Source organism: Lepidochelys kempii, unplaced genomic scaffold, assembly GCF_965140285.1.
Source record: "Lepidochelys kempii isolate rLepKem1 unplaced genomic scaffold, rLepKem1.hap1 scaffold_29, whole genome shotgun sequence".
Lineage (NCBI taxonomy): Eukaryota > Metazoa > Chordata > Testudines > Cheloniidae > Lepidochelys > Lepidochelys kempii.
Genome location: NW_027621931.1, coordinates 2,385,221 through 2,410,488, shown reverse-complemented (window position 1 = coordinate 2,410,488; position 25,268 = coordinate 2,385,221). Strand labels below are relative to the sequence as shown.

At 51.0% G+C, this 25,268-nt stretch overlaps 1 protein-coding gene and 1 non-coding gene across 2 annotated transcripts in view; one reads left to right on the top strand and one right to left on the bottom strand.

Moving 5' to 3' along the window:
- The window catches only part of LOC144930024 (uncharacterized), a 262,214-nt gene extending 238,502 nt beyond the window's left edge, over positions 1 to 23,712 (bottom strand). The window contains 2 exon segments of the mRNA XM_078851061.1: positions 23,164 to 23,187; positions 23,697 to 23,712. Coding sequence (XP_078707187.1) covers positions 23,164 to 23,187; positions 23,697 to 23,712 — 40 coding nt within the window.
- TRNAM-CAU (transfer RNA methionine (anticodon CAU)) lies at positions 15,449 to 15,521 on the top strand. The gene has a single exon. It is a non-coding gene; the product is annotated as a tRNA-Met (tRNA).
- Positions 23,713 to 25,268: the final 1,556 nt, after the last annotated feature.

Genomic DNA, 25,268 nt, shown 5'->3' with positions numbered 1-25,268 from the left:
AAGAATATTAAAATAACTGGCACATGAAATTGCAAGCCCATTAGCAAGAATTTTTAATGAATCTGTAAACTCAGGGGTTGTACCCTATGATTGGAGAATTGCTAACATAGGTGCTATTTTTAAGAAAGGGGGGAAAAAAGTGATCTGGGTAACTACAGGCCTGTTAGTTCGACATCTGTAGTATGCAAGGTCTTGGAAAAAATTTTGAAGGAGAAAGTAGTTAAGGACATTGAGGTCAATGGCAAATGGGTCAAAATACAAGATGGTTTTAGAAAAGGTAGATCATGCCAAACCAACCTGATCTCCTTCTTTGAGAAAGTAACAGATTTTTTAGACAAAGGAAACGCAGTGGATCTAATTGATCTAGATTTCAGGAAGGCGTTTGATATGGTGCCACATGAGGAATTATTAGTTAAAGTGGAAAAGATGGGGATCAATATGAAAATTGAAAGATGGATAGGGAAATGGTTAACAGGGAGATTATAGCGGGTACTGCTGAAAGGTGAACTGTCAGGCTGGAGGGAGGTTACCAGTGGAGTTCCTCAGGGATCAGTCTTTGGGACCAATCTTATTTCATCTCCCTCCCTCAGCTCAGTGATGGCCTGAATTGCCCCTTCTCCCGGCAGAGCCAGAGGATTGGAAGCAGCAACATCAGACCCCTGTGTGGCTCGCAGGAATGAACACAAACACGCCCTTGTAGCTGGACAGATGGTGAGTTTTACCCCTGGGATACGACAAGGCTCAAGAGAAAGGTGGTGGCCCCACATCTAAGGAATGAAACACAACACAGTCATCATCGTTACGCCCGTCCTTGCGCCTTTATACGTCTACTGTCTCGCTCCCGCCACCCTCACCCTCTGTGGGTTCAGTGAGAGCCGCACTCAGTGCTTCCGACACGCACAGACTCATACACACATCTTGCAAGGAAACCTCACCACGGAGCCACATGCACCTGTTGCTTCCCTGCCTCCCTGGTCTCCAGAATCCAATCCCAAGGAAAGCTTGTCGGGCCCAGAGCTGGCAGGGCGCCCGGTGCTGGAGCATTGAAGCTACCGTGACGGCACTCAGAGGAAAGATGCGGAGAGATGCTAGTTAAGAATTGGCCGGTCAGGTTTCCAGTCCCCTCACAGGTCATTCCCTCACTCGAGCACAGGGGCACATCTCAATTCTCAGCTGGCTCAGTCGAGCTGCATCGTTCTTGTTTCCACTCAGTCAGGTTTGAGGCCTGTTTCGCACCCTGTCTTTGAGAAGACAGTCAGAAACTACTCTCTGAAACAGCCAATGCAGGAGGACGTGTTATCGCTCCTGCCCCAACTCAGACGGACACAGAGAGAAATGTTCTCGCTTTGAGGGTGGGACTCCCTGCCCTGGGCCAAAGACGAGCACCTCTCTTTGACCTTCGTCGCTCATTCAGCTTTTCTTTCAGCAGGGAGCCCGAGAGCTCAGGTGCTGGAGCGCTGCGTTGGTCAGTGAAGCTCGGTGAGCTCCAATGTCACTCGGCTCTTCTACCAGCAAGTCAAAACACAGGAAGGATTTCCTCATTTGACAATACTGGGGCTGTCTGAGGGTCTGTCCACACTGCACACTGAGCCTGTCTCTATGTGGCCTGGGCTTGCTGACTTGTGTTGCCAAGCCGGTGTTTGAGCATCCGGACTGCAGGGGAAACTCAGGCCTCACACTGTGTCTATCTGTCAAGGTTCCTTCCCCACTCTGAACTCTAGGGTACAGATGTGGGGACCTGCATGAAAACCTCCTCAGCTTACTTTTACCAGCTTAGGTTAAAACTTCCCCAAGGTACAAACTATTTTACCTTTTGCCCTTGGACTTTCGCTGCTACCACCAAAATTCTAACCGGGTTTTTAATTAGGAAAGAGCCGTTTGGAAACGTCTTTCCCCCCAAAATCCTCAACAAAATATTGCACCCTCGTTCCTGGGGAAGGTTTGGTAAAAATCCTCACCAATTTGCATAGGTGACCACAGACCCAGACCCTTGGATCTTAAGAACAATAAAAAAACATTCAGTTTCTTAAAAGAAGAATTTTAATAGAAGAAAAAGTAAAAAGAATCACCTCTGTCAACTCAGGATGGTAAATACCTTACAGGGTAATTAGATTCAAAACATCGAGAATCCCTCTAGGTAAAACCTTAAGTTACAAAAAGACACAAAAACAGGAATATCCATTCCATTCAGCACAGCTTATTTTCTCACCCATTTAAAGGAATCAGAATCTAACGCATATCTAGCTAGATTACTTACTAAGTTCTAAGACGCCATTCCTGTTCTGTCCCCGGCAAAAGCATCACACAGACAGATCCCGACCCTTTGTTTCTCCCTCCCCCCAGCTTTTGAAAGTATCTTGTCTCCTCATTGGTCATTTTGGTCAGGTGCCAGCGAGGTTACCTTTAGCTTCTTAACCCTTTACAGGTGAGAGGATTTTTCCTCTGGCCAGGAGGGATTTAAAGGTGGTTAGCCTTCCCTTTCTATTTATGACTCTCTCCTACCGCAGGAAGTCGTCCTAAGTTACGCTGCTCCTGCTGCATGAATAACAGAGCTGGATTTGATGTAGCTTCGGTCGACTTACTGCTGTGTCTACACTGGGCTGGGTTGACGGGAGACGCTCTTCCGTCGACTTCCCTTCCTCCTGCCGTTCCCGGCGCAGTCCCAACGGCGACCGGAGAGCGCTCTGCTGTCAATTTAGTGGGTCTTCACTCGACCCCCACGACATCAACCCCCAGTGGATCCACCGCAGCAAACAGAGCCTCCCAAACATGCTGCCCCATCCACACGGCACCACTTAGACCCGAGTGGGAAATTCAGCTCCTGTTGGGTGTGTCACCCTCATCCGCTGAAGATGCTCCCCGAGTCTCCAGGGATTCCTGCCCTAACTGCTCTCCAGCCGGTTTGTGTCCATACACTCCCCGCGGGGAGGCTGTGAGTGGCCTGGTTACAAGCGCTGGTTGCTCAGGCCTGGCAGGGAAGGGAAGCTCCGGGCAGCATTGACAGTCTGGAGATCCCTCCGGGGAAGCACAGGCGGTGGGTGGAACAGGCGGGGAGGCGAAGCTGCGGGGTCCTGCGGACGCCCTGAAACCAGCTCACAGACCCCGGGGGTCACGCTGCCCTACACGCTGTTGCAGTAATGTTTGTACAAGGCGTGACGCTGAAAGAGCAGCTTGTGTCAGAGTGTATTCAGGCCAACGGATGTGTGTGTTAGTAGAGATCAAAGCGACTGTTCAATGTTCAAATGTATTGGGTGTTTAAACCTCCTGAAAACTCGTGGAATGTTGTTTGCACTGTTTTCACGTCTCTGTGTCCTGTTACACTGTGATAGCAAAGAGTTGCCTTGTGTGGACCCCTGTCACTAAATAACCCCTCAAAGGAGAATGAAGGTGTGTGGGATGCAAGTGAAGAAAAGGTTCATTTCCAAAGAAGGGGTGGTAAGAAGCAGGATCCCTGGGCGGGGGGCAGGAGGGTGGTTTGCACTGTTGTTGCCCAGGGTGGGAATGGGGACCTGGGCTCTGGCTTAAAGCAGTGTCAGGCTTCGGGGGGCTGGGTTCAGAGCTGGAGGTTCGGGTTGGGGTGAGGGTTGGGCTACAGTTTTGGTTCAGGGGTTTCGAGTTGGGGGGCAGGTTATGGGGTCAGGGTTCCAGTTGGGTTCCGGGTAGGGGGGTGGGGTTTAGATTTTGGGGGGAGGGTTTGGCCAGCAGCAGCATAGAAGTGCGGGTGGCAATGGGGTGCAGCCAATAGTGATAAGTCGGGGGTCTTTTAGGTCGTTTTAGTGTCAGTAGCACCCTGGGAAGGGGGGAGGGTCATGTTTACGACAGGGGGCTAAAGTGTTGGGGAAGGGGGCGGCAAGTTGACCCATCCCACTTCGCACTTCCCACACGGACACGCACAATACGGCGAACGCGCGGACGCACACACGTCACACACACACGATGACACAAAACAGCACACAACGCGACACACAAAGTAACACACGACACAGACACACACACAACACGACATGGAAAGCATCACACACATGACCCACAACATGTCTCACACACACACACGCTCAACACAACACGACCCACAACATGTCACACTCACACACTCAACGACGCACAGCACGTTGCACGTACGTCGCACACACACAACGTCGGACCCACAGTTTGTTGCATGTCGCATGTATCACGTCACGCACAGGTCGCACCACGCACATGCACACGCACAACACGTCACACGCACACAAACTCTACGTCACAGACACAACACAGACAACACGACACACGACACAAAATGGCACATGACACTGAGACACACACACACGACACTGACACATTGCACATGAAACACACAGCACGTCGCACGTCACACACAAGATGTCGTACTTTACATGTCACACGCACAACACGTAGCACACAGCACGTCGAGTGTTGCTCGTGCATCACACATCGCAAGTTGTAGACCCCACGTTTCATGTTATACTCACAAGACATCGCACACAGCCTGCCGCACGTTGTAGACAGGACGTCACACGTCGCACACACAACACAGTGCGCGTCGCACATAAACAGCATGTCAGGCGAACACTGCACATTGCACACGCATAACACGTCTCACGCGCGCACAACACGACACACACCAACAAAACACTCAAGACAACACACACACAACCACATCTCACACACACACACGACACCACATGACACACAATATCTCACACACACAAACACGTCTCTCACACACGCCAACACACACACAACACATGCCCACACACACACACACGACACATGATGTCGCACACATGCGGACACACACAATGTCTCTCACATGCCGACATACGACGTCTCTCACACACGACACCGACACACAAACACGACACACAACGTCTCACGCACACACAACACCGACACACACCACACATGACGACTGACACACACACAACACACGGCCTCTCACACACACACACACCCAACACATGACATCTCACACACGACGTCTCACACAAACACACGACGTCTCTCACAGACACCCACACACGCCCACACACACACAACATACGCCCACACCCACACACACACACTCGCCGACACCCGCTGACACACATCTCACACGCCCACGACACGACATACGACACGTCACACACACACAAGACGGCAGAGGACACGACACCAAAATCACACGCGACACCGACACGTCACACGACACACAAGACGGCAGAGGACACGACACCGAAATCACACCCCGGAGATGACCCCCCGCGGGGGCGAGAGCGGAGCGGGGACGGTCGGGGGAACTCGGTCTCTGGGCGGCGCGTGGGGCCGGTGTGGGCGGGAGGGAAGAGGGCGGCAGGGCCGAGGGCGAGATTCCCAGCCCCCGTCGAGCGCTGTGGAGCGAGGGCTCCGGCTCGGCTCTCGCAGCGGCTCTGGCGAGGAATGGTGCCGGAGCTCTCGCCGGAGGGGAACGCGGCAGGAGGGGCCTGAGCCGCTTGGGCCTCTTTCCAAGGAGGCGGAACCAGGCCTCCGCTCTCTGCCCGCTGCAGACCCGGCTGCCAGGTCGGCGCTGCCAGTTCCTCGTCCGCACTCGCCGTCTTCTCGTGTGTTCGCCAACTCGCTCTCTCCCCTCTGCTCTCCTGGTGCCGTCTCCCTTGGTAGGACCCGGGTAGGTGTGCATTCCCACAGGTGAGGTCTCGGGAGCCATGGAGACGTCGGAGCGGAGGAAAATCATGCAGGGCAGTAGAAAGGCTGCAGAAAGTACCTGAAGAGACAAAGGGAATGAGAAGGGGGAGTCCAGACTAAGACAGGAGTCTAGTCTGTAAAGAGAAACAACGGGAAGTCTAAGCTACAGAAACTCTTCAAGTTGCCAAAAGACATTTAGGATGGGAAATGACTTCTTGAATCCAGTCTCTTTAAGATTTAGGCTTAGTACGTGTGTGTATTTGTATTTGCTTAGCAATCTGCCTTCTTCTGTTTGCTATCCCTTATAATCACTGAAAATCTGCCTTTCTAGTGAAACTATTTGTTGTTTATTATTATTATTAAACTCAGTTTGTGCAACGGGTGCTCCGGGAGGAAATGATTTGTGTGTTACTCCAAGGGGCCGCCCGGTGTCACTCTTGCTCCATGAGGGAAATGATTTGTGCTATACCTGGTTTAGCCACCCACTGTCACTGTTGGGCCAGGAGGGAAATGATTTGTGCAATACCTGAATTGGCCACACAGTGTCCCCATTGCTCCGTGAGGAAATGCTTTCTGCATTACTCCAAGTGGCCACCCGGTGTCACTGTTGGTCCAGGAGGGAAATGGTTTGTGCATGACCTGAATTGGCCACACACATCACTGTTGCTCTGGGGGGGGATTGTTTGTGTGTTACTCCTGAGTGGCCACGTTGTGTCACTGTTTCTCCATGAGGGGAATGCTTTGTGCCTTACCCTGTGTGGCCACCCAAGACAACACACACAACAAACACAAAACATCACACACACAAAACACGACAGACGACACTCACACACACACACACAACGCGACACCGACACACACAGAGAGAACACGTCACACATACAGAAACACGTCTCTCACACACACACAACACAGGACACCGACACACACAAACAACATGACACACAAATAAAATGACACACAAAACAGCACACAACACGACACACAAAAATCACACACAATACACGACACCAACACATACACACACACACACACGAGACGAGGCACAAAACGGCAGACATGACACAGAAATCACACATGACACAGACACCCACACACAATACGACACACAACACCTCACATGACACACAAAACGGCACACGTGACACACACACACAACACGATGCACAAAACATAGCTCACAAAATATCACACACCCACACACATGATACACACACAGAACAACATGACACACGACACACAAAACGGCACACAAAACGAGACACAAAAATCTCACACAACACGACACCGACACACACAACATGCACACAAAACGGCACACAACACAGCACACACCGTCACACGCACACAACACAGCATACAACATGGCACACACACACTCAACATGGACCACAACACGCACACATAAACACATCTCACACACACAAAACGACACACAAGTCACACACACAACACGTCACACGACACATGCAACACGACACACACAGCACGTCACACAGCAGAAGGTTTCATCGAGGAGGAGGATGTCCCGGGGTCCCCGGGCGATGCTCTGGGACTGCTCCCCAGGAAGCCAGGCAGGACTCTGGGGAAGTCTCCTCTCGGGGAGCAGCCTGTCTGCAGGACACACAGCTCCCCCGGCTCCACCTTCCTGGCTCTGACCTCGGAGCCTTCAGCCTCCTCTGCCCCTCCCTGCACTTCCCACAGCCAGTCCGCCCAGGCGGGGTCCTGGGGGGGGCAGAGGGTCCTGCCCCCCAACTCCGCAGTCAGACGGGACTCTCAGCCAGTCAGGAAAACAGAGGTTTATTAGACCACAGGGACATGGTCTAACACAGAGCTTGTAGGTGCAGAGAACAGGACCCCTCAGCCGGGTCCATTTTGGGGGGGGGCAGTGAGCCAGACAACCCCGTCTGCCCTTCACTCCATGTCTCCAGCCAGCCCCCAACTGAAACTCCCCCCAGCCCCTCCTCCTCTGGGCTTTGTCCCTGTCCCCGGCCAGGAGGGCACCCGATTCCTTTGTTCTCCAACCCTTTAGCTCTCACCTCGCAGGGGGGAAGGGCCCAGGGCATCAGGTGCCAGGAAAGAGGGTGTCGGCCATTCTCTGTGTCCAGACCCCTGCACACACCTGCCCTCCAGAGCTCTGCAACGATCATACACCCTTACCCCACCCCCTAGATCCTTAAGAACTGCATATGGGAAACTGAGGCACCCCCACACGATTCAGAGGAAACATGAAGTCCTGCTTCATCACAGATGACTCCAGGAGGTGAGTTGCTTGCTATCCTACCATGTTTTTCTGTCTCTCTCCTCTAGTATGTTGGCCAACACACACATTCTGTCTCTGTCTCTCTCCTCTCCTGGTGCCAACGATGACCAGACCCCAGGTGCCTGGGCCCCAGTGCCCCGCCTGTGCTCCATCTCTTCCTGTATCTGCCTCACCCCTTCTCCCAGCCCACACTGCCCACCGCTGCCTGGATGATTTCCCCCTCTCCTCCACTGCACCCCCCTCTGTGGGGTCCCTGCCACTCACCGTCTGCCTCCTCTCCTCCACCCCCTCCCCCGCTTCCCCACGGGTCACTCTGGGGGCCGGTTTTCTTCACCATCTTTGTGCATGATCTGGAGGACGGGATGGATTGCACCCTCAGCAAGTTCGCAGATGACACTAAGCTGGGGGGAGAGGGAGATACGCTGGAGGGTCGGGATAGGGTTCAGAGTGACCCAGACCAATTAGAGGATTGGGCCAAAAGAAATCTGATGAGGTTCAGCAAGGACAAGTGCTGAGCCCTGCACTGAGGAGAGAAGAATCCCATGCAGTGCCCCAAGTGTGCCATGTCCCCGCCCCGAACTGACCCTCCCGGAGCATCCTCAATTCCATGAAACAGCTGTTCTGGGGTGGGCAGGAAGTGCTGGGAGGGAGAGTGGGGAGTTGCTCAGTGGGGGTGTGTCTCTCTGGGTGGGGTCTGTGTGTGTTTACGCACAAGCTGATTGTGATGTCACGGAGGCCAACAGCAAAGAGTGTTGGGGGTCAGCATTCTTGCCCTGCCGTCAGTCTGCCAACTGGCTTGGTTGACAACGGCTGGTGACCCAAGGAGCTGCTGAGAGACGCGGACCGTCCCTCTGTCAGCAACTTCTTGAATCAGCTATTTCCACAGGTGTTTGAGGAACAAAAGGATGAGTTTTTACAGAAGGTAATTCCCAGATTCTTTCCCTGCTCATTAGATCGCACACGACAGGTCGGTGCCTCCTTCTCCTGGGGACGGGTGGGGGCGGGTGTGGCAACAGGCAGGTCTCAGCGTTCCCTTTTGATTTGAAAGTGGCCATCTCTCAGGTCTCCTCCTGCTTCAGCCGGTCAGGTTCTTTGGAGGCAGATTTAGATGATTTTATCTTTCAGCAGACTAGTCGGGGGGAATTTCCAGGGATAGAACCAAAAGGGAAGATAACAAAACTCGTGTAGAATTTAGATTGAGATCTCCATCAATAGTCTTTCCCTTGGAGTTGCCCCTAATGCACTCCTTGCCTTCAAGTTGGGAATAGAAACCCTTTGTCTCCTGTCATGACTGCCAAAGAAATGTGTAAATGAGGATATTCTATGATTCTATGATTTACACCCATCAGGGGACACTGTCTTTTTGAGGCGGGTGCAGCTGGCTTGGGATGGTGCTGATGATGGATAGAAAACAGGCTGGAGTCAATGACAGATGGGACCACAGAAGGGGAAGGAGAAGGGCATCTCCATAGAAGGTCCTGGGTGCTCAGATACCCCAGTTCTAGGTACCCTGGCCTGTCCCAGAGAGAAAAGACAAAGAGGGGCCCAGCCCCCCGACAGTCATCCCATGGACAAGAATCTGGTTGGGAGTGGGCTGAAGGTTCCCGCTGGACAAAGGGGAGCTGAAGTCCCCCAGCGTCCTGGAATTTAAGCAATGCAAGCTTCAAACCCTGCACCGGTGGGGCCTGAGGGGCACCCGCAGAAGGTTGGGCTGGACAGGGGCGGCAGGTTTCCACAATTTTTGGTGGTTTCCAGAATGGGACCAAGTCCTGCCTCCCCGTCCACCTCCCCCCACATCTGCCTAAGGCTCTGGGAGTTTGGGTATGGGAGGGAGAGGGAAAGGGGTTGGGCTCTGGGAGGGAGTTTGGGTGTGGGCTGTGGGTTGCGGCAGGGTGTTGGGGTGCAGGAGGGAATGAAGGGTGCGGGGTCTGGGCTGGGGCAGGGGGTTGGGGTGCAGGAGCAGGTGTGGGGGCAGGCTCTGGGAGGGAATTGGATGTGTGGTGTGGGCTCTGGGCTGGGGCAGGGGGTTAGGGTGTGGGAGGGGGTGAGGGGTACAGGCTCTGGGAGGCAGTTTGGGTGCAGGTGTGGGGTCTTGGCTGGGGCAGGGCATTGGGTGCAGGAATGGGTGGGGTGGCCAGGTTCTGGGAGGGAGTTCAGGTGTGGGCTCTGGGCTGGGGGAGGGGGTTGGGGTGCGAGAGCAGGTGTGGGGGGAGGCCTGTGGGAGGAACTTTGGGTGCGGGATCTGGGTTGGGGTTGGGGGTTGGGGTGCAGGAGGGGGTGCGGGCGCAGGCTCTGGGAGGGAGTTTGGGTGTGGGGTGTGGGCTCTGGGCTAGGGCATGGGGGTAGGGTGGAGGAGGGAGTGCAGGGGGTGGACTCTGGGAGGGAGTTTGGGTGCAGGGGGTTGGGGTCTGGGCTGGGGCTTGGGGTGCGGGAGAGAATGAGGGTGCAGCTCTTACCTCAGGGATCTCCCAAAAGCGACCCACACCCCCCTCTGGCAGCAGCTCCTAGGTGGGGGGTCTCTGCCCATCGCTGCCCACGGACACCACCCCAGCAGCTCCCATTGCCACAGATGGCAGAGTCGGCCCTCGGGGCAGGGGCAGCGTGTGGAGATCCCCCCATCCCCGGGGCTGCAGGGACGCGCCAGCCGCTTCCGAGACTGGCAGGCCACACGGAGTGTAAGCAGTGTCAGGGTGAGCCTCACCCTGACATCTGGTGGTGAGGTCTGGCAAGTTGTGGAAAAGAACTTCAGGGGCCGATCTCATTTGCATCGGCACACCCACCCCGCCTAGAACGAGGCCATAGCTGCCCAAATGCTCACTTTGGCTGCTGTGGGATCCCCAGTGTCTCTGTTATTGGGGCAGGAAGAATAAATTGTTATTACCCTGATTATGGGAACTGTGCTGGGAACTGTACTTGGCCTTTTGTTATGATGGAGGGACTCACCATCAACTAAGTAGCACTCGCTAGGCAAGGGTCATGGGTTCCAAAATGCTGTGAATTGAGAGAGGTTGGGGGTAAGTATTAATACTTGGTGCCATGGGTCCCTTGGTGATGGCCTTCCATGCTAATTGCTCTTCCTTTTCTCTCCACTGTGGAATCTCAGAGCTAATTTTGATTCCGTTAGGACTCTAGTTACAGGCTGCTAAGCTCATTTCGGGCTAATGGTGTCCCAGCACTGAGGCTCCCCTACTACAAGCTGACTTCACCAAAGAGCTGAACTGAGTAAGAGCCGAAATCACCGAGCGTTGTGTTCAGTAGTGGGGGAGCCTGAAGATCTATTGTGGAGCAGTTTGCGGGACGGCTGGAGTGCCTCGTGGACAGGCTGGTGGAGCAGTTCATGGGACGGCGGGAGCTGCTGGTGGGCCGCGGAGCGGAGCTGAGCGAAGCCGTTCGTGGGGCGGCTGGTGGAGCGGAGGCCTATGGGGCTGTGGGGCGGTCAGCTTCAGAGCATGTAAGGTGCCTTTTACCCCCGCCCCCATCTCCACCCAGGTTGGGAGGTGAAGCTCTGCAAATAAACTTTTGAACTTTGGGGCTGCCCTGACCAGGGACAGAGACTTTTGGGTCATTGGACTTTTGGGACTTTGGGTGATTTGGGGTTGCTGGACTCAAGAACCAAAGGGAAAGGGCATGCCCCAATTTGCTTGGGGTGGGTTTTTTTTTTTGCTCATGGGTTGTGTTATGAGTCCTGTTGGTGGTGTTTCCCCAACATAATGCCACATTGTTTCTCTCTGTTATAAAAAGGCTTTTTGCTACACTCAGACTAGGTGCTTGCGAGAGGGGAAGGATTGCCTCTTGGAGGCGCCCAGCGGGGGTGGTACATATTTGTCCCAGGTCACTGGGTGGGGGCTCGAGCCGGTTTGCATTGTGTTATTGGAATGGATCCCCTAGATACTGAACCCGGCCCTTGTTGCTGCCAACTCTGACGGGCAGAAGGGTTACACGGAGCGAGGGTGGGCAGGAAGCCGCCTTAGCCCCCTTGTGCTGCCGGTGATGGTTCCTGGGCCCTTTTAAATTGCCCGGGGGCAGCAGGCGGGGCTGGGGGAGACACCGGGCCCCGGACTTTGGTGGAGCCAGGCCCCTGTGGTCTTATGTTGCTGGAGCACAGGCACCAGGGGCCCAGATGAGGCGCCTCCCCTGCGGCTGGAGGAGCATGGGTGCTAATCCACATTTTGGCGGGTTGGTTTTTGGAAAGTTAAATGAAGGCAGCCTGTGCTCTGGGCTCACCCAGTTTCAGGGCCTGACGCTGCTTTGCACAACGATGAATCTCGGAACAGGCCAGCAATGAAATGACGGCAGAACCTGAGGAAGGAAAAGCCTCCGGGTTCGTCTGTGGGCCTTGATGCCGAACGGGAGCCGTAATTTGACTCGCTTTGTGGCTGCGGCCGGTAAAATGTCAGGACAAAGTCGTCCCAGTGATTGTGACACTGGGTTTGAGGCGGCTTTGGTCTTATTAAAATGTAACTAGCATGGAACACTTGTGTTCTTAAAGGTGGGTTCCCCAAGCAATCCCAAGTTGTTCTTCCCAGAGCTGGGTGATGGTGGGCAGCAGGGGATCTCCTCAGTCTGTGGGGGAATCTCTCTGGGCCCCACTGTTAGTTCTCCAGCCTTTCTCCCCCTAACCACACACACCCCTCCCCTCTCCATTATCAATGCTTTACAGCGACCCCTCCCTCCCCTTATGGGATACAGACTCTCGGTGACAGACACTGACTGGGGCTCCCCTCTGCATAGCCCCAATGGGGAAGGAAAGGGACTGATGGGGGAGGAAGAAGACGGGCAGAAGGAGTCAAATGCGGCTAAACCAGAATAGAGGAGATTTTCTTCCTGTTAAAATGGACTGGAGTCTCATTGCTGGAAAGCCACATCTTGAGTGAGGTTTGCCCTAGTTTCTATTACCCCATGGAGCTTCCCCAGCTTGCTTGTCCTAATTCACATGGAAAGTGCCATGAGAGGAAGGTCTGAAATGTGGACGTTGGTGCAAAGCTGTGCTGCCCAGTGCAGTCGTCTGGGAGCTGACCTTCTTCGTGAAGACAGAGGCAAAAAAAGCATTGAGTATGTTAGCTTTTTCCACATCCTCTGTCACTAGGTTGCCTCTCTCATTTAGTAATGGGCCCACAGTTTCCTCGGCTTTCTTCTTATTGCCAAAATACCTGAAGAAACCCTTCTTGTTACTCTTAACTTCGCTCGCTAGCTGCAACTCCAGGTGTGATTTGGCCTTCCTTATTTCACTTCTGCATGCCTGAGCAATATTTATATACTCATCTGTGGTCATTTGTCCAATCTTCCGCTTCTTGTAAGCCTCTTTTTTGTGTTTAAGATCAGCAAGGATTTCTCTGTTAAGCCAAGCTGGTCGCCTACCATATTTACTATTCTTTCTACACATCGGGATGGTTTGTCTCTGTAACCTCAATAAGGATTCTTTAAAATACAGCCAGCTCTCCTGGACTCCTTTCCCCCTCATGTTATTCTCCCAGGGGATCTTTCCCATCAGTTCCCTGAGGGAGTCAAAGTCTGCTTTTCTGAAGTTCAGAGTCCGTATTCTGCTGCTTTCCTTTCCTCCTTGTGTCAGGATCCTGAACTCGACCATCTCATGGTCACTGCCTCCCAGGTTCCCATCCACTTTTGCTTCCCCTACTAATTCTTCCCGCTTTGTGAGCAGCAGGTCAAGAAGAGCTCTGCCCCTAGTCGGTTCCTCCAGCACTTGCACCAGGAAATTGTCCCCTACAGTTTCCAAAAAGTTTCTGGATTGTCTGTGCACCGCTATATTGCTCTCCCAGCAGATATCAGGATGATTGAAGTCGCCCATGAGAACCAGGGCATGCCATCTTGTAGCTTCTGCGAGTTGCCGGAAGAAAGCCTCATCCACTCATCCCCCTGGTCTGGTGGTCTATAGGAGACTCCCACCACTGCATCACTCTTGTTGCTCAGGCTTCTAAACTTAATCCAGAGACTCTCAGGTTTTTCTACAGTTTCATTGTGGAGCTCTGAGCAGTCATACTGCTCCCTTACATACAGTGCAACTCGCCCACCTTTTCTGGCCTCCCTCTCCTTCCTGAACAGTTTATATCCATCCATGACAGCACTCCAGTCATGCGAGTTATCCCACCAAGTCTCCGTTATTCCAATCACATCATAATTCCCTGACTTTGCCAGGATCTCCAGTTCTCCCTGCTTGTGTCCCAGGCTTTGTGCATTTGTATATAGGCACTTGAGATAACCCGCTGATCGCCCCTTGTTCTCAGTATGAGGCAGGAGCCCTCCCCTCTCACACGCTCCAGCTCGTGCTTCCTCCCGGTATCCCGCTTCCCCACTTACCTCAGGGCTTTGGTCTCCTTTCCCTGGTGAACCTAGTTTAAAGCCCTCCTCACTAGGTTAGCCAGCCTGCTCACGAAGATGCTCTTCCCTCTCTTCGTTAAGTGGAGCCCGTCTCTGCCTAGCATTCCTCCTACTTGGAACACCATCCCATGGTTGAAGAATCCAAAGCCTTCTCTCCGACACCACCTGTGTAGCCATTCCTTGACTTCCACGATTTGACGGTCTCTACCCAGGCCTTTTCCTTCCACGGGGAGGATGGACGAGAACACCACTTGCACCTCAAACTCCTTTATCCTTCTTCCCAGAGCCACGTAGTCTGCAGTGATCCGCTCAAGGTAATTCTTGGCAGTATCATTGGTGCCCACATGGAAAAGCAGGAAGGGGTAGCGATCCGAGGGCTTGATGAGTCTCGGCAGTCTCTCCATCACATCGCGAATCTTAGCCCCCGGCAAGCAGCAGACTTCTCTGTTTTCCCGGTCAGGGTGGCAGATAGATGACTCAGTCCTCCTGAGGAGAGAGTCCCCGACCACCACCACCCACCTCCTTCTCTTGGGAGTGATGGTCGTGGAACCCCCAACCCTAGGACAGTGCATCTCATGCCTTTCAACTGGTGGAGTCTCCTTCTGCTCCCTTCCCCCAGACGTATCATCTGGGTCACTCCCTGCAATGGTACCTGTGGAGAGAACATGAAAATGGTTACTTACCTGTGTCCGCTTTGCTGGTCCATGGACTTCTTCTGGAGGTCACATGTTGGCAGATTTCTTCACAGTCCTCCTGTCCCTGCTGCGCAGCCTGCTCTGAATCTTCAGAACCTTGTGCCCATAGAAGCATATCCTGACGTCTGTCCAGGAAATCTTCAGTTTCTCTTATGCAACGCAGGGTCGATACCTGTTGCTCCAGACCTTGAACCTTCTCTTCCAATATGGAGACCAGCTTGCACTTCGTACAAAGTCGCTTCTGTCCTCTGGAAGAAAGACAAAGATGGCACATCCAGTGCAGGTCACAACAGTTGAACACTCCCCATCCATATTACCTTCCTACTATGAACTTCCTCCAGAGATGCAGTAATTCCTCAGAGAAGTCGTTAGGGTTTAAGCCTCAGTGGGCTCACTCCAGGTGAACTCCCAGGCAAACTCCTGCTGTTTGCTGCTCAGCTGGTTCCCTGCTGCTCAGCTGGTTCTATAAGCACCGAGCCTAAAGCTCTTCCAAGCCTTCTTAGCGCAGTGGGCAGCGCATCAGTCTCATAATCTGAAGGTCCTGAGTTCAAGCCTCAGAGAAGGCAACTCTTCTTGCTCCCTGCTTCTGATTTTCTAACGTAAATCAGAGAAAAAAAGACTAGAGCTGAGTGGTTTCTAGACACCCTCCCATCCATCTAACACACACACACAGACTTTTCTAACGGTACGTGTACAGTATGAAATTAGTTCAAAATTATTCGATTCGAAATTTCGGGAGCTATTTTAGACATTCAGGCTTCGGTGTCCCCACTGAAGCGCATGAATTCAGCAGAGTGCATCCACAGTACCGAGGCTAGCATCGAACGGCGGAGCGGGTGCACCGTGGGTCGCTATCCCACAGTTCCCGCAGTTCCCGCCGCCCACTGGAATTCTGGGTAACGCTCCCAGTGCACGATGGGGCAAAAACATTCTTGCGGGTGTTTCTGGTGCATGTCATCAGGAACCTATGGCGAGCAATCGTTTCACGCCTTTTTGGCATGCAGACGCCATACTGCTTTCAGCAGACGGTGCACAGCTTGCTCTCCTGCAACTATGAATCCGCCTCTCATTTCCTCTTCCCTTCCAATGTAATCTCTACTATCTGCTCTTTCTCTTCCTCATCGAACTCTTCTGCCTCCAACTCTGCTCTCCCACTGGTGCCACGCTTCCGAGCTTCTCCGGGTTGTCTGTCCTGGGCTCCCGCCTCCGTGAAAACCACGGAAGACAACCATTTCCCGCCTTTCTTCGGCTACCACGAACCAAACAGCACCTCTTCCCCTGTCACTCTGCTCTCCTACATTTCGCGCCCGTTTTCCAGGATTACCCGTGCAGGCGCCATGGAGCCCGCTCAGATCTCCGCTGCAGTTTTAAGCATTGTAAATACCTCGCGCATTATCCAGCAGTATGTGCAGTCCCTGCAAAATGAGGCGAGGAAACGACGACCGTGCGATTACTATACTGATGAGGACATGGACAAAGATGGCACGGCGTGTGGCAATTGGGAGATCATGGTGGCGCTGGGCCAGGTTCATGCCGTGGCACGCCGATTCTGGGCCCAGGAAACAAGCACAGACTGCTGGGGCCTCATCGCGTTGCAGGTGTGGGATGATTCCCAGTGGCTGAGAAACTTTTGTATGCGTAAGGGCCACTTTCATGGAGCTTTGCGACTTGCTGTCTCCTTCCCTGAAGTGCAAAGACACCAAAATGAGAGCCGCCCTCACAGTTCAGAAGTGAGTGGCCATAGCCCTGCGGAAGCTTGCAACGCCCGACATCTAGCGGTCAGTCGGGAATAAGTTTAGAGTGGGCAAATCTTCTGTGGGGCCTGCTGTGATCCAAATAGCCAACACAATCATTGATCAGCTGCTATCAAGGGTCGTGACTTTGGGAAATGTGCAGACCAGTGTGGATGGCTTTCATGCGCTGGGGTTCCCTGACTGCGGCGGGGCGATAGACATAACGCATATCCCTCTCTCGGCCCCGGAACAGCGGGGCGGCCACTACATAAACCGCAAGGGGTACTCTTCCATGGTGCTGCAAGCCCTGGTGGATCACAAGGGACGTGGCGAAAGGGATGCACAAACAATCCAGTTGGGCCATTGCCCACAAGCTCACCCCAAGCAGCTTGGACTCCTGATGACTGTGATGCTGAGGTTCCTTAGACCCCTGTTCATATTTCAGACCCCAGCCGGTGCAGCATCCCTGCCCAACCACTCACCATCTGCCCCAGGAGAACCAGCTGGTGGGCTGCATCCACAGGCAGGTAGTTTATGCCGCTCCCCTCAGAGCAGCAGCCACAGCTGTGCAGCTAATCCCCACATCTGGTTGCCGGGGATCCAGCTGGATTGTTTGGGCATCCCTTTCAAGACTTGCCCTCAACAACCTGGCAGCCCCCAGCTTTCTCATTGCTCTGTGGTTGTTTGCTCTGTGAAAGGGGCCTCTAGGAATTGGTATTTCCAGAGACATTAAAGAATCATAAAGGAGAAGGAAAAGTTAATGCCTTAGAAAAGTCTGTGTGTCTGTGTTAGATGGATGGGTGGGTGTCTAGAAACCACTCTGCTCTCGTCTTTTTTTCTCTGATTTCCAGTGGTAATCAAGGTCGGCCATTGCCAGCAGTTGACAAGAACATGTGAGAGCAGTGGGGGCGGGAAATAAACATGGGGAAATAGTTTTACTTTGTGTAATGACCCATCCACTCCCAGTCTTTATTCAAGCCTAAGTTAACTGTATCCAGTTTGCAAATTAATTCCAATGATCACTACAAAAGGTTCCCCCCACCCCACCCGGCTCTCCTCCTGGTAATAGCTCACCTTACCTGATCACTCTTGTTACAGTGTGTAGGGTAACCCCCATTGTTTCATGTTCTCTGTGTATAGGAGTCTCCCCACTGTATTTTCCACTGCATGCATCTGATGTAGCTCACGAAAGCTTATGCTCCAATAAATTTGTTCGTCTCTAAGGTGCCACAAGTCCTCCTGTTCTTACTCATGGTGTTGTATCCCCATAGTGTGGCCGTTTGGTGTCAGTCCTTTTAAATAAACAATGAGTTTTTTTCATAGAAACGATATTTTCCTCATACAGACACAGGAGTTGTCATAAATATAAAGGGAAGGGTAAACACCTTTGAAATCCCTCCTGGCCAGGGGAAAGCTCCTCTCACCTGTAAAGGGTTCAGAAGCTAAAGGTAACCTCGCTGGCACCTGACCAAAATGACCAATGAGGAGACAAGATACTTTCAAAAGCTGGGAGGAGGGAGAGAAACAAAGGGTCTGGGGCTGTCTGTATGCTGGTTTCTGCCAGGGATAGACCAGGAATGGAGTCTTAGAACTTTTAGTAAGTAATCTAGCTAGGTATGTGTTAGATTATGATTTCTTTAAATGTCTGAGAAAAGAATTGTGCTGAATAGAATAACTATTTCTGTCTGTGTATCTTTTTTGTAACTTAAGGTTTTGCCTAGAGGGGTTCTCTATGTTTTTGAATCTAATTACCCTGTAAGATATCTACCATCCTGATTTTACAGGGGGGATTTCTTTATTTCTATTTACTTCTATTTTTTATTAAAAGTCTTCTTGTAAAAAACTGAATGCTTTTTCATTGTTCTCAGATCCAAGGGTTTGGGTCTGTGGTCACCTATGCAAATTGGTGAGGCTTTTTATCCAACATTTCCCACGAAAGGCGGGGGTGCAAGTGTTGGGAGGATTGTTCATTGTTCTTAAGATCCAAGGGTCTGGGTCTGTAGTCACCTAGGCAAATTGGTGAGGCTTTTTACCAAACCTTGTCCAGGAAGTGGGGTGCAGGGTTTTGGGAAGTATTTTGGAGGGAAAGACGCATCCAAACAGCTCTTCCCCAGTAACCAGTATTAGTTTGGTGGTGGTAGCGGCCAGTCCAAGGACAAGGGGGGGAATATTCTGTACCTTGGGGAAGTTTTGACCTAAGCTGGTAAAGATAAGCTTAGGAGGTTTTTTTCATGCAGGTCCCCACATCTGTACCCTAGAGTTCAGACTGGGGGAGGAACCTTGACAGGAGTAGATTAATCTACAAAGGGAAGGTGATTCCAAGGCAGTTCCAGAGGGAGAAGGGAACGTTTTCAGCATCACTAAATTATCGTGTTGTACCTCACACACACACAGAGTGACAATAAACTCAATTAACTGAGCTACCAACACACTGCACAGGAATGAAATAAACAACTTTATGTTCAAGGAGTTCGGTGCATGTAAATAACACTAAAAATATGTTTTGGGCAACGCATGGAAAAGTCATTGTGTTGTACAACCCACTTGATATAGTTAATACACCACATAATATTTAATGAAGTTAAGAACGAGGTGCTTATAAATTAACATGTTGTGCCATTTACACACGCACAAGACCTAGAAAAAACGGAATTATTTGAGCTTCCAACATTTCCACTTTCTCACAGCATGTTAGACCCCCTGCTTTAAATGAAATATGTCTAAAGGCCAGATGTATGAAAGAATTGTCTCGTTCTGTATTTCTTAGCTTTTATCTCAAAAGGTAATAGCCTCATAATCTCCCCCAAACACCCTGGGACCTCTGCAAATTATTAAAATGCCCCTGTTCTCAGCAAGGGCACGACAGTGACCCACAGCTAGAGTGTCTAGGCCAAGCGTTCTGAAGGAGGCAAGTCAAAGATTTTCTCTCTGCTTCCCTTGGCAAGGTCTGAGTGGGAAAACAAAATCCCCCACATGGAAAGTTTTCTCCTGAGAAACCAATACTAGTCTGTTTGGGGACGTTGATTTGAATGGATTATTATTCTTCTCTTCTGATCTCTGAATTATTTCAGTTCAGTCTTTGTCCTCCAGATGTGTTGCAAGGTGTTGAATTGCGGGGGAGAGAGGCCAAGTCATGACGTCTCTTCCCCTCTTTCATAATTTCTTCCAACTTGTTAAGAAGTTCCTCTGCCTTGATGTGAGTCAAGCAGTGTCCATTGTCTCCGGGCTGTCTCGGAGGAGTCCGCATTGTACACGGTTCCTGGGAGAGTCCTTGGGAGCGTGGATACCTTCACTGGGCCAGCAGCGAGTCTGGCTCCTCCAGCGTCACACCGGAAAGGCTGGCGGTGGCCATTTCCCAGCCTCATCACATATTTCAGTGACGCACCCAGAGCAAAACTTCACCACTTCCCAGACAAGCCTAGCACACACCATCCACCCAGGTATTAGCCTTCAACAGATCATGACTTTTACAATGATAGCTCACCAGGCCAACTCTGTACAAATCGTACCTTAATTCTATGAGAGTGGTGACTATGGGGCTTCCAGGGTGCTGCTTTGAACACAGCCTGCCACCCCTGGGCTGACACTGCAATGGAGACGTCCCCGTAGAGTCCCTCTCTCCCGGGATAAAGATGGCAGCAGGGCTGGCCTGGGTCACCTGATGTGGGCTTCTGGAGCTCAAGCTGTGGGGCTGAAAAGTGGGGTGCAGATACTGGTGTTCCTGCTGAAGCCTGGGTTTGGAAACCCTCACCCCTCATGGGACCTCAGAGATTGAGCTCAAGCCCATCTGTCTCCACTGTCATTTTATAGCCCTGCAGCTGCAGCCCCAGAAGCCTGAGTCAGCTGCCCCGGGATCTGAGACAGGTGCCCTGGGTGTTTGAATCGCTGTAGAGACATAACGTTGGGATATGTCTACAGTGCAGTGAATCACCCATGGCTGGCTGGTGTCACATTAATCAGGGTCATGTGGCTTGGGCTGAAAAGTTGCAGTGTACAAATACAAAGAAACAAGAGCAAAAACCGGTTGCCTTTATAGCGAGATAGCTATAGATACATGGCAAATAGCAACAAGAATCAGCGTAGAGCTGGATCTAAAAAAATGAAAGATTAATCTTTGCTCTACAAATAATAACGACTGATAAATGGTAATATAAAAAAGGACCTGGAATTCCTTCATACTTTGACGGTTCTTGGAAGTTCCAGGCATATTGGCTAGAATTTTCGAGACACAGATTGTCAGAAAAACATAACACGCTGAGTGCTCCACCTGAAACAACAGCAAATACTGTTGCCAAGATAGATAGATACATTGCAAAGAGCAACAAGAATCAATGTGGAGCTGAATCTGCAAAACGGAAAGATTAATCTTGCAATACAAATAATAATGTATTAATTATTATTATTAATTATTATTATGTCATAAAGGACCGTGAATTCCTTCATACTTTTATCATCCTCAGGATGTTGCTGTGAATTCAGAGACATGATCGTTTTCTAGAGCAGCCATTGCAGTTTCAAAAGGAAATGCAGGCAGAAAACAAAGCAGGGAGGGTTGTGATGGGGGCGCATGAAAGAAGAGGAGATTGTTCCTCTTGAGTTTTCTTTCCGTTGCTCTTGTGATCGTGATGGAGGAAGCGGAAGCTTAATTTGAGTTTGTCCCCACTCCCCTCCTTCTCTCGGCGGAGTGTGTCTTCACCAGGAGTGCTTCCACCGAATGAAGAGGGGCAGTGTGGGGGGGCTCAGAAACGGGGTTCTTCACTCCATGCAGCTACCCACTGGGAGCCCAGCTGCCCCCTGGGCTCTTGACTCCCCACCTCCTCCCTGGAGTGGGAGCCGGCCACCTGGGCTTCTTGCCTGCCTGCTCCCAGCCAGGAGTGGGGGCGGGGGCCAAGGGCTCAGGCTTCTCGGCTCCCTGCGCTGGGAGCCAGGAGCTTTCGTGCAGCAGCCCTGCGAGGAGCCAGGCAGGTGCAGCCCCGCTGGGATCAGGGAGCGGAGGGCAGCCATGAAGGGAGCCAGCCGGAAGCCATGACATTGGCAAGACAGCCAGAAGCCCCTGTGAGTAAGGCAGTGTCTACACAGATACTGGGTTGTCCTAACGACCCCAACACAATCCCCGTGCCTCTTGAGGAGCTGGAGTTACCATGTGGGTGTAGCAGGGCACTTACATAGATGGGACAAGGCTGTAGTGTGCACCGTGAGGTAATTAGGACAACGTAAAATGCTGTCGGCGGGCCTAACTGTGTAGTGTAGCCCAGGTTTTAATCTCCTGCTGATGGGTTATATGCTGGGTGTCTTGTTTCCTTTGCTTAGGAGTGCTTGTTCTCACACCTATCTCCTTGCTTTCCATTCCAGTTCAGGGAAGGAGAGAATAACCAAGTCTTCAGGTATGAAAAGGCAAAACATTTCTACATGACCCTTCGCAGTCAGTGAAACCTGTGGTGGGAAACGTGCCCTGGATTTTACTGCATTTTGGTTTCTTGTCTTGTTGGTTGCTCCCGAGGAGCTGGCAGGGAAATGTCCATGGAGAAGTGGAGTGGATGTGAGGTTTCTTGCTTACGAGATTTGCCTGCGTTTTGGCCTCATTGTGAGAAGGGCAAATTGGTACAATTCGTTTCTGTCACAGATTGTAGTGTAGTGTGGTGGTTATCATGTTTGCTTCACACGTAAAATATCCCTGGTTTAAAACTAGGCAGAAACAGTGCCTTTTCCCCTGACAGATCAGTTTTGGTCTTCCTCCATTCCAAGCCCTTTGCTGAAATACACCCGTATTTCCCACACTTTTTGTTCCTTTTTCTTTCCTTTGACGATATTTTAGGGTTGTAATTTAATGGCCACACAATTTTGCTCATGAATTAAAGTTTAACACAACATTTGACAGCCTTTTCCTATGCCCTCTTTTCTGTCACTTACGGGAGTTTACTTATGGGAATATTCACTGATTTATTGCACCGAGCATTTCAAAGGAAAGGTCAGAATCATTTACCTTGGATTCACTTTCCTTACTTCTTTCTAATTCTTTCTTTCACATAGATGGGGAAATCTGTGTTGGAGCAATTTAGCTTACCACTCTCTCTTTCTAGACGGAAGCTGACACAATTTAAAACTTCCCAATTTGCAAATATGTATGTGAAAATATTTCCTAAACCAATGCAGAGATCCTGGGCAGGGCTAGGGGTGAGGCAGATTAATAATTGGCTGTTCTTTATTTTGGTGCTTGCTAATTGGCCATTTGGAATTTTAATACGTGATGGCATTACAGGCGAAAGATAATCTCAACATGTGGAGAAGAAACGGTTATACGGGCTAATAAATAATTTCTTGGTGTCACACCAAAAGTGATGCATTCCAGTGTGAAAGAAGAACTAATTCATGGCTTATGAGCATTTGCTACATAGTTGTAGCCATGCAGGTCCCAGAAAAGCTTGTCTTTGTCCCCAACAGAAGCTGGCCCAGTCAAAGATATTATCTCACCCACCTGCGCGTTTGCTCGCCACACTACCTGAGACAAGCGGAAAGAGACTCAAAGCAGAGAAAATGGAACAAAGAAGTTGAATTCCTAGCTGAAAAATGGGCCCCTTTGTCAGCTGGAGGCAATCTCAGACGATTCTGGGACCTCTTGTGGCTATTGCTGGTTTTGAAAAAAGCCAGGTGTTATTTAGGCAATATCGCTTCTACTATATCCACTGAAGCAGATTTATGCTTCACGATTGCTGTGTATCCAAAGAGATTCATTCAATTCAGGACACAAGTGAATAGAGATAGGCAGCTGGAGTCAGCCAGTTCGCCCCGATCTCAAAGTCTTTGGTTTTTAAAAAGGCCCCTTTTGGTGTTTATACAGGACAGGGCAGAAAACGGCCAGATAATAAGCTATTGGGGTGAAAGTTCTGAGGTTTTTTTTAATTTGCAGTGAAGACTGAATGGAGAATTGTGTCGAGAAGTTTCTTTCCCTGACTGAGGATGGAACCAAGGCAGCATCAACGAGACTCCTAACCAGTAGACCAAGGGTACTCAACAGGTGTACCATGGGCCAACTCTAGACCGCCAGAAATTTTTAATGGACCCTGAAATCTTTTTAAAAATCATAATAATAAGTAAATAAAATTATTTTCTCTGGAGTCTGGACCTTGATCATATCTTGACTGAGATTTTGGACCTTGACAAAAAATAGTTGACTACCCCTGCAGTAGACCATAAGGGGGGGTAATGTAGGGTTTTTTGGTTCAGCTCCTCTATGCTTTCTAAGGCTACTTGCTCTCCAGTTAAAGAAATCCCTTCCAACCCTGATATTCCATGATTCTATGAAATGGTCCATTCCCCATTTCAGAGGGGACAGGAACAGAGAGTGAAGGAACCCCTGTGCTCATAACCTGAGCTCAAGGAAAAGCATTGAAACAAGCTCAAATTACGATTTAGGTTCCTCCATCAGAATCCCAAGAGGAACACAAAAGAGGAACAATCCTCCTCTGCTTTCATTTACCCCACCGCATCCCTCTCCGCTTCTTCTTCCGCCTACCTAGTGGCTTGATTTCCTTTCAGAGTGGTAGCCGTGTTAGTCTGAATCAGCAAAAACAATGAGGAGGACTTGTGGCACTTTGGAGACTAACAAATTTATTTGGGCATAATCTTTCCTGGGCTAAAACCCACTTCATCACATGCATGGAGTGGAAAATACAGCAGGAAGAGATATATACAGAGTCCATGAAAAGATGGGGGTTGCCTTAAAATCATAGAAGATCAGGGTTGGAAGGGACCTCAGGATGTCATCTAGTCCAACCCCCTGCTCAAAGCAGGACCAACCCCAACTAAATCATCCCAGCCAGGGCTTTGTCAAGTCCCCTGCCCTCTGACATGTCCTTTCACAGAATCACAGAGTTGGAAGGGACCTCAGGAGGTCATCTAGTCCAATCCACTGCTCAAGGCAGGACCAATCCCCAATTTTTGCCCCAGATCCCTAAATGGCCCCCTCAAGGATTGAACTCACAGAGAACTGTTTGAAATGGGCCACCCTGTTTACCACTACAAAAAGTGATTTTTCCTCCTACTGCTAATAGCCCATGACATGCTAACAAAGAAACAGCCGTGATTTAAAATCTCCACTCAGAAATGGTGAACAACAGCAGAACCCAAAGTAACTGAAGGAAGGGCGGATGATCACAGTTAGGACACAGAATTCAGAAGATGGGAAAGCTCAGAGCCCCGTTACATGGAGTCAGAATGCAATCAGCTCACAATGAGGGGGAGCAAACTCCCTCCCTTGCTCTCTATGCCAAAGTTCCTGTCAGCTCAATGTCCAGGTCGGCTGCTGAGAGGGTTGCAATGGGGTCAGTGAAGGCAGAGGAGGATTGTTCCTCCTGGGTTTTCTTTGTGTTGCTCTGTGATCCTAGTGGAGGAAGCTGACACATCATTTGAGTTTGTTTCAGTGGCTTGGGTTGGGCTCAGGTTGTGACCCTGAGCACAGGGGTTCCTGCCCGCTCTGCTCTTAGCCGCTCAGGGAATGGACAAAGGAGCAGCTTCAGAAATTGGAGAGAAAATAGCCTAAGGAAGTGTAGCACAGCTGAGAAGAACAACAGCCCCATCTTC